The sequence below is a fragment of the Oxyura jamaicensis genome, chromosome 14 (genome assembly GCF_011077185.1).
Source record: "Oxyura jamaicensis isolate SHBP4307 breed ruddy duck chromosome 14, BPBGC_Ojam_1.0, whole genome shotgun sequence".
Taxonomy (NCBI): domain Eukaryota; kingdom Metazoa; phylum Chordata; class Aves; order Anseriformes; family Anatidae; genus Oxyura; species Oxyura jamaicensis.
The window spans coordinates 13,614,923-13,629,161 of NC_048906.1; the positions used below are offsets into that span (position 1 = coordinate 13,614,923).

Below are 14,239 nucleotides of genomic sequence, written 5' to 3' on the forward strand. Positions count from 1 at the left end.
AGGACAGGCGTAGTATTTCAAAACAGACGAGGGACAAAAGAAAAATCACTTTGTTTCAAACCAAAATCCCACCAGGCGGTCACTTCTACTACTACTCTGCTTCCCAACAAAACTAAGACGCTCCGCTCCTTCACCAAAGTACTGTCCTGCAGGGGCTGCACAGGCTGCGCTCCACCCTCCCCATGTCTGTCCCCCAGACACCCCATCTGACCAGCCAGATCTGGACGTGTCCCCAGGAGCAGACCACCTTTACTTAGCTGAGGAGAAAGGCGGTTTTTGGGCGCGAGACCTTTCCAACCTCAACTCCACAGAAGAGTAGAAACATTTGGTGCTGAAGCAGGTGATAAGGACTAGGAACATTTACTGGTTTGCAAATAAAAAAGAAACCTTTTTTTTTTTCCTACTCACTATAAGGTGATCAAAAAGATATATATGAATAAGCCAGCAGAGCTCTTAAGTGTTTGACAATAGGACATGCAAACTCTTTCCTTGTAGCTCACAAGTCCAAGACAATCCAAACTGATGTAGAATGCTTTGACTTTTCTGTAGGACCTGAAAGTCACATGCAATTTATACTGGAGTGGTGTCCACACACCAGTACCCCCCCAGCATATTTTCTCTTTTATGATTTTAGAATCATGGCAAACTGCATCTAACACACAGCAAAAATCACTTATAAGACAGGACTGGCAAAAATCGAAGAACATTACCCGTTGGAATTTTTCAAAATTCAGATGCACCACCCCACAAGCATACCATTTTTTAAAATCATGCTTTATTAGAAAAAACAAACAAACAAACAAACAACCACCTTCTTGATCATATCCATACAGGTAACGTGCCAGAAGTATTATTATTTTGGGCACTAACTTGATTTCCAGTCATGATCTGTATGCTTAACACTAAGCAATTTTCCACTTTTAATCATCCTAACAAACACGGTGTAAATTTATGTGATGAGTTCTAAAAAAATACGACCATGTCCGACCTATTTAAAGCGCGATTAAGAACAAAATTGAAAAGGTCCTTACTAAGTATCCTTAAGTAGCAGCAGCCAGTTCTCTGGCAGGTCAGTCTATACTTCTCATTTACATTGCAAGGCCAAGGCATTCTAAGACTCTCTGCAATTCTTGTGTTCTTAGAATTTCTGCCTGTTTCGGACTATTCCTTATCACCAGTGATAAGTGGATCCAAATTTGCAAGCTGACCAGTAGACCTCAGTCACTGAACCCCCAAGGAAGTTGTTTCCCTTCAACAGGGAGATTAGCTTTATGTCTTTAGGAGGAAATTCTATTTCAGCTTGCTTCCCAGGCAGCAGTGATGTTCATATTTACTCAAACAAAGACACAGGTATATATATATGTTTTTTTTAGATGCTAATTTAAGCCACTTGTGATAAAGTGATGTCTATGTTGAACAGATTTAGAGTACCCCCCTACCTGGATGAGTTCCTGTGCAAGTAAAACTCTTCTTTAACTACACACACTATTTCACATCAGTTCACATTCATCTCTTGCTGTAACCTTCAGAAAATCACTGGTTAAATGAGCAGCTACATTCAGAAACAGTTTTCTTCTGTTAATTTGTCACAGTTAACAACATTGCAAAACAAACTTCTCTGGTTTAGCCCCAGTAGGCAGCTCAGCACCACACAGCTGCTCTCTCACTCTCCCCGGTGGTTGGGGGACAGAAGTGGAAATGTTAACATGAAAAAATCCATGGTTTGACATAAATGCCATTTAACAGGTAAAGCAAAAGCTGCAGGCACAAGCAAAGTAGAAGAAGGAATCATTCACTGCTTCCCACTGGCGTTCAACCATTTCCAGGACAGCTGGGATTCACCACGTGTAACAGCAACTTGGGAAGACAAACATTAACCCCAAATGTCCCTCCCACCTCCTGCTTTCCCCCAGCGTTTATCACTGAGCACAACACCACACGGTATGGAACATGGCTTTGGTTCGCTGCGGTCAGCAGTCCTGGCTGCGTCCCCTTCCCTTCCTACTCACCAGAAGGGCAGCATGAGAAACAGCCGACCTTGATGCTGTGTAACCACTGCACAGCAACATCTAAACGTCAGTGTATTATCAGTACTGTTCTCTTCACAAATCCAAAACAGAGCACAGGCTATGAAGAAAATTAAATCTACCCCAGACAAAACCAGTACAACATCCACCCGCATTCCACACCATTTACATTATGCTCAGGTCCCACCTTATCCAGTATATGCTCATTGATCACCGCCCTCCAACTTCTACCCATACATCATTCCCTTAGCCTATGAACCACCCTTGTGAAACGTCCATAAAATGCCCCCAGAGTTCATTCAGTCTCTGGCTTAGGTTCTACCTGTTAAGGTGGTCATTCAGGACAGCAGAGGTGGCATGTTGCCAAAACCACTGCATACCAAAACCAAGAACTCTGGTTTTGGAATCTTTGGATTAAAATATAGGGTTTTGTTTGTTTATGATTCAGCTTTAAATGAGGGTTCTGAGTTTTTAGGCAGCTATATGCCAATTCAACGTATTTTTTACTTTGATTGGCTATACTCAAAGGAAAAGGCCATCTTCATCTAATGACCTTTCACCTCATTAATCAACATGAAAAATAGAAAAAATGTCCTCACGTAACTGAGCATTAAGGTTATGAAATATTTGACCTAAAACAACCAAACCAAACCAAATGTAGAACAGACTTCCAAGAAGACAACCAGATGCTTCTAACGTAACGTATGCGCACTCCCACGAGTCACAGGCTGGGACAGTAATGCTAAAGAATCCAGGAGGCACAAGAATTTAAGTGACAGTGTACATATGGCAAGTGATACAAACATGATAGTACACGTAACATTTATAGTACGTACAAATACCGTGAACTTTGGTTTCATTAATAACACAGGAGAGATCTGATAAGTATGTTGTACTTTAATCCAAAAGCTAAGGCACTGACAGCCCCTCACGGGCAAGAGATTGCAGGTCACCTCCTTCTCCCCTGTCTCACATGTATACATTCAGAATTCTGGCTTTTAAAGAGGGGGAGGTCACGTCACACGGCACCTTCCCATCCTCAACCTGGCGAGCACAGAATAGCTTAAAATGCCAGAAGGACAATATGGCTCCAAGACGTATGTGGAACATTTTTAGAGGCTCAGACTAAATGCATCTTGTCTCAGTTGAGACAGTTGCCCTAAACTAGACTGATTTATACAAACCAAAACCAAAGAAGCAGACTGTTTAAAGAAAAGTTCATGACAGAAGACTGTTTCACAAGTGTCCATAAATACACATCATGTGGAACTCAGGATAAGACAGAACAGTGTCCAAGTTCAGAAAACCCAAAGGGAATATGAATGACATCTGCAAATCAGCCACACAAAAAAAGGTTAAATACCTCTTTGTCAGAATCTAAAACCTAGGCCATCAGTCCTGGAGAGCATACAGTAGTGTGTCACAGCCAGCTTCTCATCCAGCACGTACTCAGAAGATCAACATTAACCAACTTCATACCACAAGCAAAGAAACCATGTCCTAACCGCCCAAACAAAAACTTACTGAGGTAAGGCAAATCTGCGTGGAATTACTTTCTGAGAACTCAGTTCCACCAGGATTTTTTAAATAAACATCCAAAAAAAAGTCCTTATCCTTAGATAAATATCTTCTATTTTCTCATGTCCCTGTCACGTTAGCTGATCAGCAATAATCTTCCACAATTCCTATAGGAGGGAAAAAATGTTCATAGTTATTTTCTCAGACCAGCAGGCTGTTATTTGATAATGTTAAACATGCACACTTTAACACAACTTTTAAGACACACTGTGGAGTTTATAGTCAATCCAACTCCCTAGTCTCTTAGGATGACCACCAAATTGTCCTTGAGACAGCAACAGAATTGAGTTCTTTATTCCCGCAGCATGGATTTATTTTTTTTTACAGTAAGTAGTGTAATTCAAGCAGTTTCTTAAAATTATTTCGTTGGTCTACATAATTTTCTGCAGCATTTTGACTGAGAATCTTGCTCTTTTTTCTTAGCCTGTGTTGACAAATGCTTACAGTAATGCCAATAAAGATACAACTTGAAAAAATACTTGATTTACTGAGGAATCAAGGTCCCACAGATGCATGTTTTATACACACACACTTCTCAATCTATTGTACAACAAAGATGAAAAACAGACCACTTTATTTTTGTGGAACAAATCAGTATAAGCTTTGCCTGTTATATAAAGATTAGTAATCAGACTATCATATACTCATCACCATGACACCTTGAATTGTGGCGTGTACTTCACAATAAAAAAACCCACTTGTGTGTTTTAAAAAATGCATCTATTTCAAAGACCAGTAGCAACCTGCCACAAAAAGCATGCAGGGAACGAGTTTACACATTTAGATATAACCCGTATTATATTTTTACACTTGCAAAAGTTGTTATAGATCATACGTGCAAAACTTGGTACCTGAAGGTGTCAGCACCAACAAGAAAAATAAATCAATCTCGCAAAACAGCTGTGGTTCCCAGAATCTTCCTATGCACACATACTGTAGCAGACAAAGCAATAGCATGTAGACTACATGGTAATAGATTTGCAATCCACTCTAAGGCTTGCAAGTTCTGGCAAAAGGTCAGTTAATTTGTATCACTATCGAAGCTAGCAAGCTACTAGCTAGACTGCACAATATTCATAAGAGAAGACAACTGGGCAAAAAAAATAGAGAGAGAACCATGAATGCTTGGAATGTAATTAGAAAGCCAGAAATAATGTATCTGATACATTTCTGAATACTAGAAGTTTACCACTAAGTGACTTCTTCATAGGTATTAGAATGTTATTACCTTAACCCTGAGCTGAGAAAGGAATTATGAAAACTATAAAATGAAAGCTCTTTTACAAGCAAATAAATGAAAAGAGATACTGCTCCATTTTATAGTCAATCGCAACACTTGTATTTTACAAAGTAATGGAACTTGCACTCCTTTCCTCAGAGGTTAAGAAACAATCTAAGCCACTGTAATAGAAAAGGGCACGTTATGTCAATTTAGTGTAGATTATGTAAGCACGGACAAGAATTATTGTAAAATAATAAACAGCTAAATGGAAATAAGAAGGTAATATTTATTCTCCTGTTCTTACTTCATATTAAGTAAACAGCTAAAAGCTAATTTGAAATTATTAGCCCAACACATTACATTTATTTTAATGAATGCCACTTACCAACTGCTCGATCCGTTCATAACTGAGAAACTGGCAGAAATCAGGCTTAATGGGCTCCACGTTGTATTTCATTTTTCCATCCTGGAGATTCTCCAGATCATTTAGAGTATTTCTAAAGTGGCTGTACGCTTCACACGTAATATCCATATGTCTTAAAGTGAAGTTCAGTCTGGCAACAAAATATTTAACTTAAAACCTTTCTCATATACTGGTGTCCTAAAGAGCTATGTGACTCTCCTCAGCTAATGGCAAATGTGGGTTTTCTCGGTGTAATTAACTCTCACAGTCAAAGAAGTAACCCCTGCTGCCCCCGAAAAGCTGATGAGAAATGCTATTAAGCCAGGAAGTCTTGGATGAACCTCTCCATTGATTTTAGTGCATTTTGCCTCAACAAATCACTAGCTTAGCTTCTAGGAGAAACGCTTTGCAACAAATCATATGAATAGCTACTGCTTACACATTTTGACACGTGGACTATTTATACATTACTTCATGAATGGACTACAACATGTGAGTACTCAAAAACAAAGATTCCTTCAAAGAAAACACAAGAGAAATTGTTATGGAGGGATGCAGGCTGGGAGATTATGTCCTCGTTCTAAGCTCCTTCACTCTACTCGACACTTTAGTCTGTGTCCTGCTAAATACACAGCACACTTTGTGAAGTACTGCAGAGCAGACTAGCCAACTATTTATCTTTATTTGCACAGAAGTTATCTATCTGATGCAAGACAAAAGATCACAAAAGCCAAACTGTTCTGGAAGTAAAATTCTGAAATGGTAAAATTTAAGTAAGTATAAAACCAAAAGCATTTACTGGGCATACGCTGCAGCCTTTGATCCACCAATTCAATGATAATCATAAAACAACCTGCAAGTAAATCAGGAGTTTCTTCCGAGTAAGGGTAAGCATGTAAAATTGTAGTGCTTCTTGGTAATACTTGCCTCTTTTCTATTGCTAGGAAAACTGTGCAAGAATTTTTCAAGTTGTGTGTGATTCTATACAGCGTTCTGAACAAAGCATCTGTCAGGTCATCATCATAGAACACTACAGGGAAAAGAGCACAAAGTATGTACGTTTAAGAGTCATACTTACTTAAATCTCAGGCATGAAACAACAACAAACCTTAATTAGATTATGCCAATCAAGTAAGTCATTGTTTTAGCTTTTTATAAGTCATTATTTTAGCTAAATCCCAAAGTATTACATTTTAATAGCAACAACTGACCCTGTATCAATATCCACTGCTTCTCTTTATGTCAGACCTTCTTTAAGATTTCTCTTGTGGGAATCTGTGGGAATCCTTTCTGTCAGGCAATTTAAAAAACTTTAGCAAACTCTCCCTCATCCTGGAAATATCTTACTGCAAAGCTAAAAAAAGGCATGATATCACAGTGTACAGGACCTCCTTTGTTTAATAATAAGAAAAAAAAGGCAGTAAATAATACCACTATGAGAGTATCTCTTTGGAAGGCAGCTTTCCAATATCTTTCAATATCATAAATAAAAATAATTCTCCTTTACTTAAATATTAAACTAAGTTTTTCTATACAGATAAGCTTGTCTTTTTTTTTTTTTTTTTTTCTCCATTAAGCAAGAATGGAAAATAAGTGAAAGATGTCCGAAGGGACACACTCTAAGGGTAAGTGCAATGCTTGAGACTTTTTTTCCAAATTACAGAACACATGATTTGTCAATTTCATCACTTATGTGTGATTACGTTCTCTGAATAATTTATTTTGTTACAAGAAATTACCGCATAAAATGAAAGAAAAGGTTAGTGGGTGTTTTCAGTGTCTCTTCTCCTATTGTTAATTCAGATTGTAAATACGATTGTTTTTAAAAAATAAAGACAAGAACACATGGCAGAGGTTTGACAAATTAGGTAGGGACCTGATCTGTTGGATTTCAAAATCAAAATAGTTATGGTTATGTTATTTACTCATAATCAAGTGTTTGATGTAAAAAGCTTACTGTTTGTATTTTCATACCATCAGCTGCCATTATCACAGTGCAGTGGTCATGCAAATCAGCAATCTCTTCTTCAGACCAGCTAAAAAGAGCTTCAGGATCTGTAAAACCAAAGATGGTTTTGGTTACAGGGTTAACTGGCTCATGTGTTTGATAGACCTAAAAACAAACTAACAGACAAACATTTTAACTCCTCTGCTCATCTGCTACTCAGTGAGCAGAGCATCCCACTACAGGGAAATCACAGCCTCCCTCTGTTTGTTCCCTGAAGTTCCCTGCAGTCCTTTGCTTTCTGTGCCATCTGTCCAGTCCTCCCAGGATCGACTGGCACAAGTAAGTTTTCCTTGACATAAAAATTTACAACCAATTACTACCCTGTAGGAAGATCACAGGTTTAACTAGAAAACAAATGCATTTTCATGCAAAATTTGATTAAGATTCCTACTTAGTTATGCCTTCTAAAATTTAGATGTTCTCTCTGATGGTCTCAAAATCACACAGCCTTTTCAACTGGCAGTAGTAAATGTTATCATTTCATTAAAATTTCTAAGGTCCTAGAGAGACTTTTGAAAGTGTAAAGGATGATTTTACTTCCTTAAATAGTTGTTCTATTTTTTTGGGATCATTACATTGAACTACTGCAGTTAAGTGATACTAAAACCTAAAAAGCAAAGCAGGGTTCATACACCCAAGTGCTGTAATTTTGTGTTGACCTTAAACGTCTTTTACAAAAGGTCAATATTTGTAACTACTAGAGAGCTTTAATGATCTGCTTTACTACTGTTAATTGCACTTCAAAAATTACTCACGTTAGCTGCCTTTTATTTTACTAAAAGTAGCAAACCATATTCCCTTTCCAAATATCTAAAATATAACACATTCATCACTACATTTGGAAAAAAAGATTTAACATACCTTCAAGAGATCACCTGTCCTCCCCCCATCTTTCGCTGTTTTGTATGCAAGCCATTGTAAGTAACACAACACCATCACATCAAAATCTGGGTTATACAAATCCACACCATTGTACTTGGATTTTGTTATCACCACATAATGACTCACTGTATTTGCACTTCTGAATTTTGATCTCACTAAGCAAAGGACAACCACTATTCATCTATCCTCAACCTATCAGTAATCCTTATCTTACTCATTCACGTGGCAGCGACACCCCCAAACACAATAGTGAACTTTCAGCTACTTTCCCAGAGGCACGGGTGCTGGAAGACTGGCTGACTACATAAACAATGGAGTGAACTTTTCTTGATGGATTTGAGAGGAAAAAAATCATCACAAAGGACCCATTACAGCTACCTACCAGTGCAGAATTCATCTTTCAGCCAGTCAAGTTCCTTTACTTTAATTTCTCCTCCTGTGGGTGAAGGAAGACCACAACAGTTACAAATGGCCTTTCAGCCAGGGCTGCAACAAGTGATAATGATGTATTACGAGGACACATGAAACAAGTAAGGTTGAACATCAAATCATTTACTTTACAAAACTAGTTACCCCTGACAAAAGGAATATAGGACGAACTTATAGATCAGAAACACCCCACTTTCTCTTTTACATGTCTCACCTGCAAAATACTTCTGAGTTCCATGTCCGTCATTTACACTCTGTTTACATGACCCTTGGCACCTAGACATCCTCCCAGTACCTCAGGAAACCACAAGGACTGGAACCACAGCTGGTCTTAACTGCTGACCAAAGAAAGATCTAGCACTTTGCTCTTCCAAAAGAAGCTGTCCCATTATGGACCACATGTAGGTTTCTTCCATCTTTCTAAATGAGTGACTTTTAACCAAGACAAAAGTCTAATTTTACTTGTAAACGCGCCATTTTCCCAATGACTTAAGTTCTTTAATCCCAAAGGAATTCACAGCGAGGTGATCGTACAAGTATCAACTGCACAGCACTTACCTCCTGGCTCCATCAAATGCTTGTTTAATGCAACATTTTGTTCACACATGGCCAGAAGATCATCACCAACGTCTGGAAAAAAGCGATGACAATATTCAAAATAAGATTATTTTACATGTGCTGTGTGTGTCCCTGGCCTCTAAGAGTAACTCTCTAAATTTCTGTCAAGCTGATGAGATTATGGAAAATTCAGAGCAACTCTCTGCCCTGATGATTGCTTCCCTGACATCTTTCTTGCTTGTGTCTTTCAGTACTAAGCTCTGAGTCATCCTTGAACAACAACGTTAGGTCGCTGTACTTTAATCCAGGCAAACTATCCTGAACTCACAGCAATATATTGTTTTTTAAAACTCTTGCACCTAGAAATATTACTACTTTTTCATCCTGTTGTGAAAGTTATTGCTGCCTTTCAATAAACACAATTTCATACATATCGATAACAAACTATTAATTAAAAAAAGAACAGATGAGGATGAAAATCCCAGGATGAAAACACTGCGTTGTGGAGTTTCATGAAAATATTTCATTAAAAGCAATTGCCTCACCTGTGCAATAAACTCTGTTGGCAACTGTTCCCATGATAATGCTTGTAATTCCAGTGCCACCGCCAAGCTCTAGTACTGTGCAACACCTGAACACGTCCCGTTTAAACAGAACGTAGTCAGCAAGAAGAAAAGCTGCACGCCAGACCTTCAGATAAGAGATGCAGTTACAGTGGGCACATTCAGAAGCACAATCCATGAACAGCATGATAATACAAGGTACAATACCTACTTGTTTTCCAACATCTTCTAAGGGGGTTGCCATGGTATGCTCTGTGAAAACGGAGGAGGAGCAGAAATAATTGTTTTAAAACATTGTTGAAATCAAGCTCCAGAGTAAGTAGTAAATTTAAAAAGTCAGTTCATGCTTCCCTTTCAAATCGAGAACCAAACAGTAGAACTAAACATCACATTTTACATAGTAATGCTAGATAATACTGAAGACCCCACTCTAATCAAGTAGAACCATTCCCCCATGGTATACTACTGCCCAAATCACTTCTGGAGAAAAACAGTTTGTTTTTAAAATACTCTCAATATCATAGTATTACGTTTGGTTTATCATCTCCTTTCACTTAACTGCTTTTGTTTAATTTATAAGAAAGAACTATTTTTCTTTTGTTTTACCCAAACAGATACTTATCCCATTTCTCCTTGAACATAAGCTTATTATTTACCTATTTTAACAACATCAGTGCAAGTGCATTCTTCTTCGTCTTCAAAAGCATCTTCTTTCCCTTTCATCAGGATTACAGGATATACCCTATCCCTCGAAAGATCCTCCGCCTCTAAATCAGAAGTGCTTTGAGGTCTTCTGACCACTTCTAAGTCTCCATCATCATCCAGCAGAGCTTCTAGTCCTTCAGTATTCGATTCCCTTTCATTTTTTAGATTATTTCTGTCCTTGTCACACAGTTCATCGCCACTGCTGTACTGGTGTTCTCTTTCAACGGTAGCTTCTCTTCCAGATTTCTCAGATGCCCAATCGTCTGTGTTCCAAAGGAGTTTGAAATACGACAGGAATACTGCAAGAACACGGGGCAGGAGGGGGAAGGATTTAAACATTAGCACTAGGTAAGAACAGAATCTATAGGCCAATTTCCATATGTGTGACATTTTGACAGGAATTTCACATATTATAAAAATAGAGAAGATCATAAATCATACAGGTATATTGAAATACAGTTTTATTTGCTAGGAAGAAATATTTCAGCTACTAAGTTCTGTCACAGTAGGAATAAATGGAGCACTCAACATCTCTCAGTCAAGTTCACATTTTCACCTGATTTAATAACACCTCTTTTAGCAACTGGGAAAAGGAATGGTTTCTTAAATCCTTCAAAACAACTTCTGCTGAGACAAGCTTAAACCAAGTTGAAAGAAGAATTAATATCATAAAGTACAATTTGTATCTTCACGTTGATTTAATTCCTGTTTTCAAAGAAACTAACATGTACTAGTAAAAAGTAAACAGAATTTCTTTTACTATTTTAAAAGTCTTTTGGGATTCATGTAACTTCCTACCCTGAAATCAGCTTAAAACAGAATGAGACAGCACAAACAGGCAATCTGTCTCGTATCAGCTTAGGCTGGACATGCTGACACTTTTTGTTTTTTTAAGTAAGAATATGACCAGTAAAAAAGGTCAATACCAGCAGGATTCTAAGAATTTCTTACATTTGTGTTTATTCTCACCAAAGGGAAACCAATTGCCACTATTGCTTTTAACAGCTCCACAGTATATGAAGTTCTATTGTCACATTTGTTAAGTTAAAGCTGTCACACTACAATCCAGTTCTGATCTGGAAAATTCCTTTATTTCAGAGTACGCAGCACTGACTCTCATTTTGTTGTGTTGAAAGGATCTTCACATCAAGAAGAATCTAAAACAAATGAATGCTAAGCATTGTGACAACACATCGCACCATTAATTACCTGATTTTGACCTGATCAAAGTCATAATTAGTTTCTACTTCCTTGTAAAGCCTTTTGACCCTCTTTTCTCTTGTACTTTTTTGTTTTACATTAGCATGCACTAGAATAACTGCGAGTTTCTTTATTTTTAAAGTCACAACTAGGTTTGAAAAAACAATTAACACTTCCGTCACAGCAGGAGAGATACTTTTCTACAGAACATTTTACTAACAGCTTCAAAGTCATTTTCCCTGACAACCTTACAGAAGCCCAAAAACTAGCAGAGGCATTCACTTGTCAATTCATTTCCATTAAGGCCTTGGCTCTTCAAATTATACGAGCCATTGCTAATGTAAGTCCATTGCTATACTGAGCTTTGTCATTGCTTTTTTTTTTTTTTTTAACAACAAACAAACAAACAAAAGAAAACAAAGCTGTTAAGTTCCTTGGGGATAGATGGTAAATCATCACTTAAAGATTTTATAGAGATCATGAATAAATATATTTTAAATTTAAGTGTTAATATTTAAAACCAATGGCTTCTCAGCTTTAGTCTACATGCAAGAAAGATCCTAACTTTTTAACATGATTCCCAAGGTGCTGTCTTGAGATTACAGGTAAATAAAATTAAGCCTGCATGAAGATTGATGTGGTTACTTCTTCCCAGAAAGTAACTTGTGTTTTTTTTTAAGATGGGTTGTCTACAAATTCCACATTAATAGTTTTAATTTATGTATTTAATTTCACAAGGACAATGCAGTTAGCCCTCTTCCTAAAGACTGAGCAGGAAGCAATTCTGCTTCTAACCAGAGCAAAATATGTAATGATTACTATCAACCATACAAAGGAGGATTCAGCCATCACAAAGATATTTAAATATACTTAAAATACTGTTCCATCAGTCTAAATACACATTACCTGGTTGTCCAACTGCGTTCAACCGCACCATGAGATGTCTTTTGTTTGGACAGTGTATGTGAACATCAGAAAGCACAGTGTCACTTTTGAACGTGAGGTTATCCATCTCTTTCTCTGTCACATCTCCCATGATAGGCTGGTGAGAGGAACGTTTACAGTACCCATACAGTTTCCTGTGAAGCGCTGTCACAAAGAGATCCAATACTTTTCTGTCAGTGGGCAGCAGTTCTGCTCGGCACGACCACCTCACGACGTAGGTGCTGAGAACTCATGCAAGCTGCAGTCGCGCAAGCTCCCCCATCCTCCAGTAATACACCAAGTTGTGAATCAGGATATTCAACCTAAAACCAAATACAGACAGCTTTTAGTTACATAATGTTGCTCCAGAAGTATTTTAGAAGATAAAAATACAGTTACACTGGCCGATAAAGTTGTAATGCTTTTTTTTTGTAATGCTTTTTTTTGTAATGCTCTCTTTTGCAAAGCTCCACTGTACCAACCCTCACCAGCAGCTTGCTGGCAGATACAACATACTTCAGGTAGGAGAACTGCTAATTAGCTAGCGTTAAAGACTAACAACCCCCTGAAAAAGCAAATGTTACTGTGAATGTACAGTTTGACTAAGCCAAGTCTTCACAGAAATGACTTGAGTGCATAACTTGGCGACCAGAGCAGGTAAGGTATCCTGCCTGTCATCTCTGGTGCTCTTTACTTTCCCCCAGAAAACAAACCGAAGCCATCCTCGTTCCCTCACACCCACAGCTCTGCTGGGTTGCCCCCCGCGAACACAAGAAGCGAGGCGGCGTTTATTTCCCCGCACGCCCCAAACCGGGGATGTGCGGGGGGCTCGCGAGGCACTGCCGGACCGTAGACGCGAACACAAATCCACGTCTTAAACCCAGAGCCGGCAGGCTCGGCTCTCGCTCACAACCCCAGGCGCCAACCCGCCGAGCTGCCGGCGGGCACAGCCCCTCCCGTTGCGCCCCGCGGCCCCCCAGTACCTCCCGCAGCTCCGGGCCCGCCGCCATGGCGGAGCCGCCGGCCCCTTCCGGCGCGCAGCTGACGCTGAGGCAGGCGCTGGAGCCGTTCGTGCCCGCTCCTAGGCCCCGGCCCCGGCCCTCACAGCAGACGCCGAGGTAGCTTCCCGCTGCGGGCTGCGCTGGGATGTAGGCGTTGGCAGTTCATTACCTAGCACTAAGCCCGAGGTGAAGTCTGGCAAGCAGGCAAAAGGAGATGCCAGCAGCGAAGTTGTGTCAGTCCATAAAGCATCTACAGCGCTTAGGCAGAGTTGAACCCACGCTCCCCACTGCCATTAGTTACTTGGTTCAGAGCTACCCTGCCCCACTTCATACTGAGTTCCATGCAGAACTTCAAAAACCACCACCAACTAAAAAAACTAAAGGGGCAAGCGGGCAGAGCACTTCGTAGCCGGAGAATGTCAGAACTGCTGCTGCCGCAGTGGGGTTAGATGGAGCAATCTATGCACTGCTTTGGGGACAGGGGGCCTTGCTTCATCCCAAAGTTTTCACCAGGTGTAATGAGCCAGGTAAAATAAACAAGCCCGAGACAGGTGTTGAGCAGGAACACGAGTTTGTGTTCCTTTGGGAAACTCGTAACGGAGATGTAACCTGCAGCATTAGGCACCAGCTGATTAGCAGCTTCCACTACCTGCATTTCGCGTCTCAGTGCCCAGGGCAGGCACAGCATGGCTCAGGGCAGGCACAGCATGGCCCAGGGCAGGCACAGCATGGCCCAGGG

The 14,239-nt window shown here is 39.6% G+C and overlaps 1 protein-coding gene across 1 annotated transcript; it reads right to left on the reverse strand.

Moving 5' to 3' along the window:
• Window positions 1-755: 755 nt before the first annotated feature.
• Window positions 756-13,568, reverse strand: METTL22 (methyltransferase like 22). Its single transcript, XM_035339601.1, has 11 exons — window positions 13,483-13,568; window positions 12,482-12,822; window positions 10,327-10,674; window positions 9,882-9,922; window positions 9,653-9,797; window positions 9,108-9,179; window positions 8,503-8,556; window positions 7,205-7,285; window positions 6,158-6,260; window positions 5,213-5,381; window positions 756-3,712 (listed from the first exon to the last, which is right to left on the reverse strand). The coding sequence occupies exons 2-11, from the start codon at window positions 12,609-12,611 to the stop codon at window positions 3,677-3,679; spliced, it is 1,179 nt and encodes a 392-aa protein (XP_035195492.1). The 5' UTR covers window positions 12,612-12,822; window positions 13,483-13,568; the 3' UTR covers window positions 756-3,676.
• Window positions 13,569-14,239: the final 671 nt, after the last annotated feature.

Excerpts from the sequence above, each read along its gene's own strand:
- METTL22 (XM_035339601.1), bottom strand. The coding sequence starts at position 12,611 with ATGGGAGATGTGACAGAGAAAGAGATGGATAACCTCACGTTCAAAAGT. Across the intron at positions 10,675-12,481 it reads GAACGCAGTTGGACAACCAG|TATTCCTGTCGTATTTCAAA; the intron begins GTAATGTGTATT and ends GTGTTCTTGCAG. Across the intron at positions 9,180-9,652 it reads CAACAGAGTTTATTGCACAG|ACGTTGGTGATGATCTTCTG; the intron begins GTGAGGCAATTG and ends GCTTTTTTCCAG.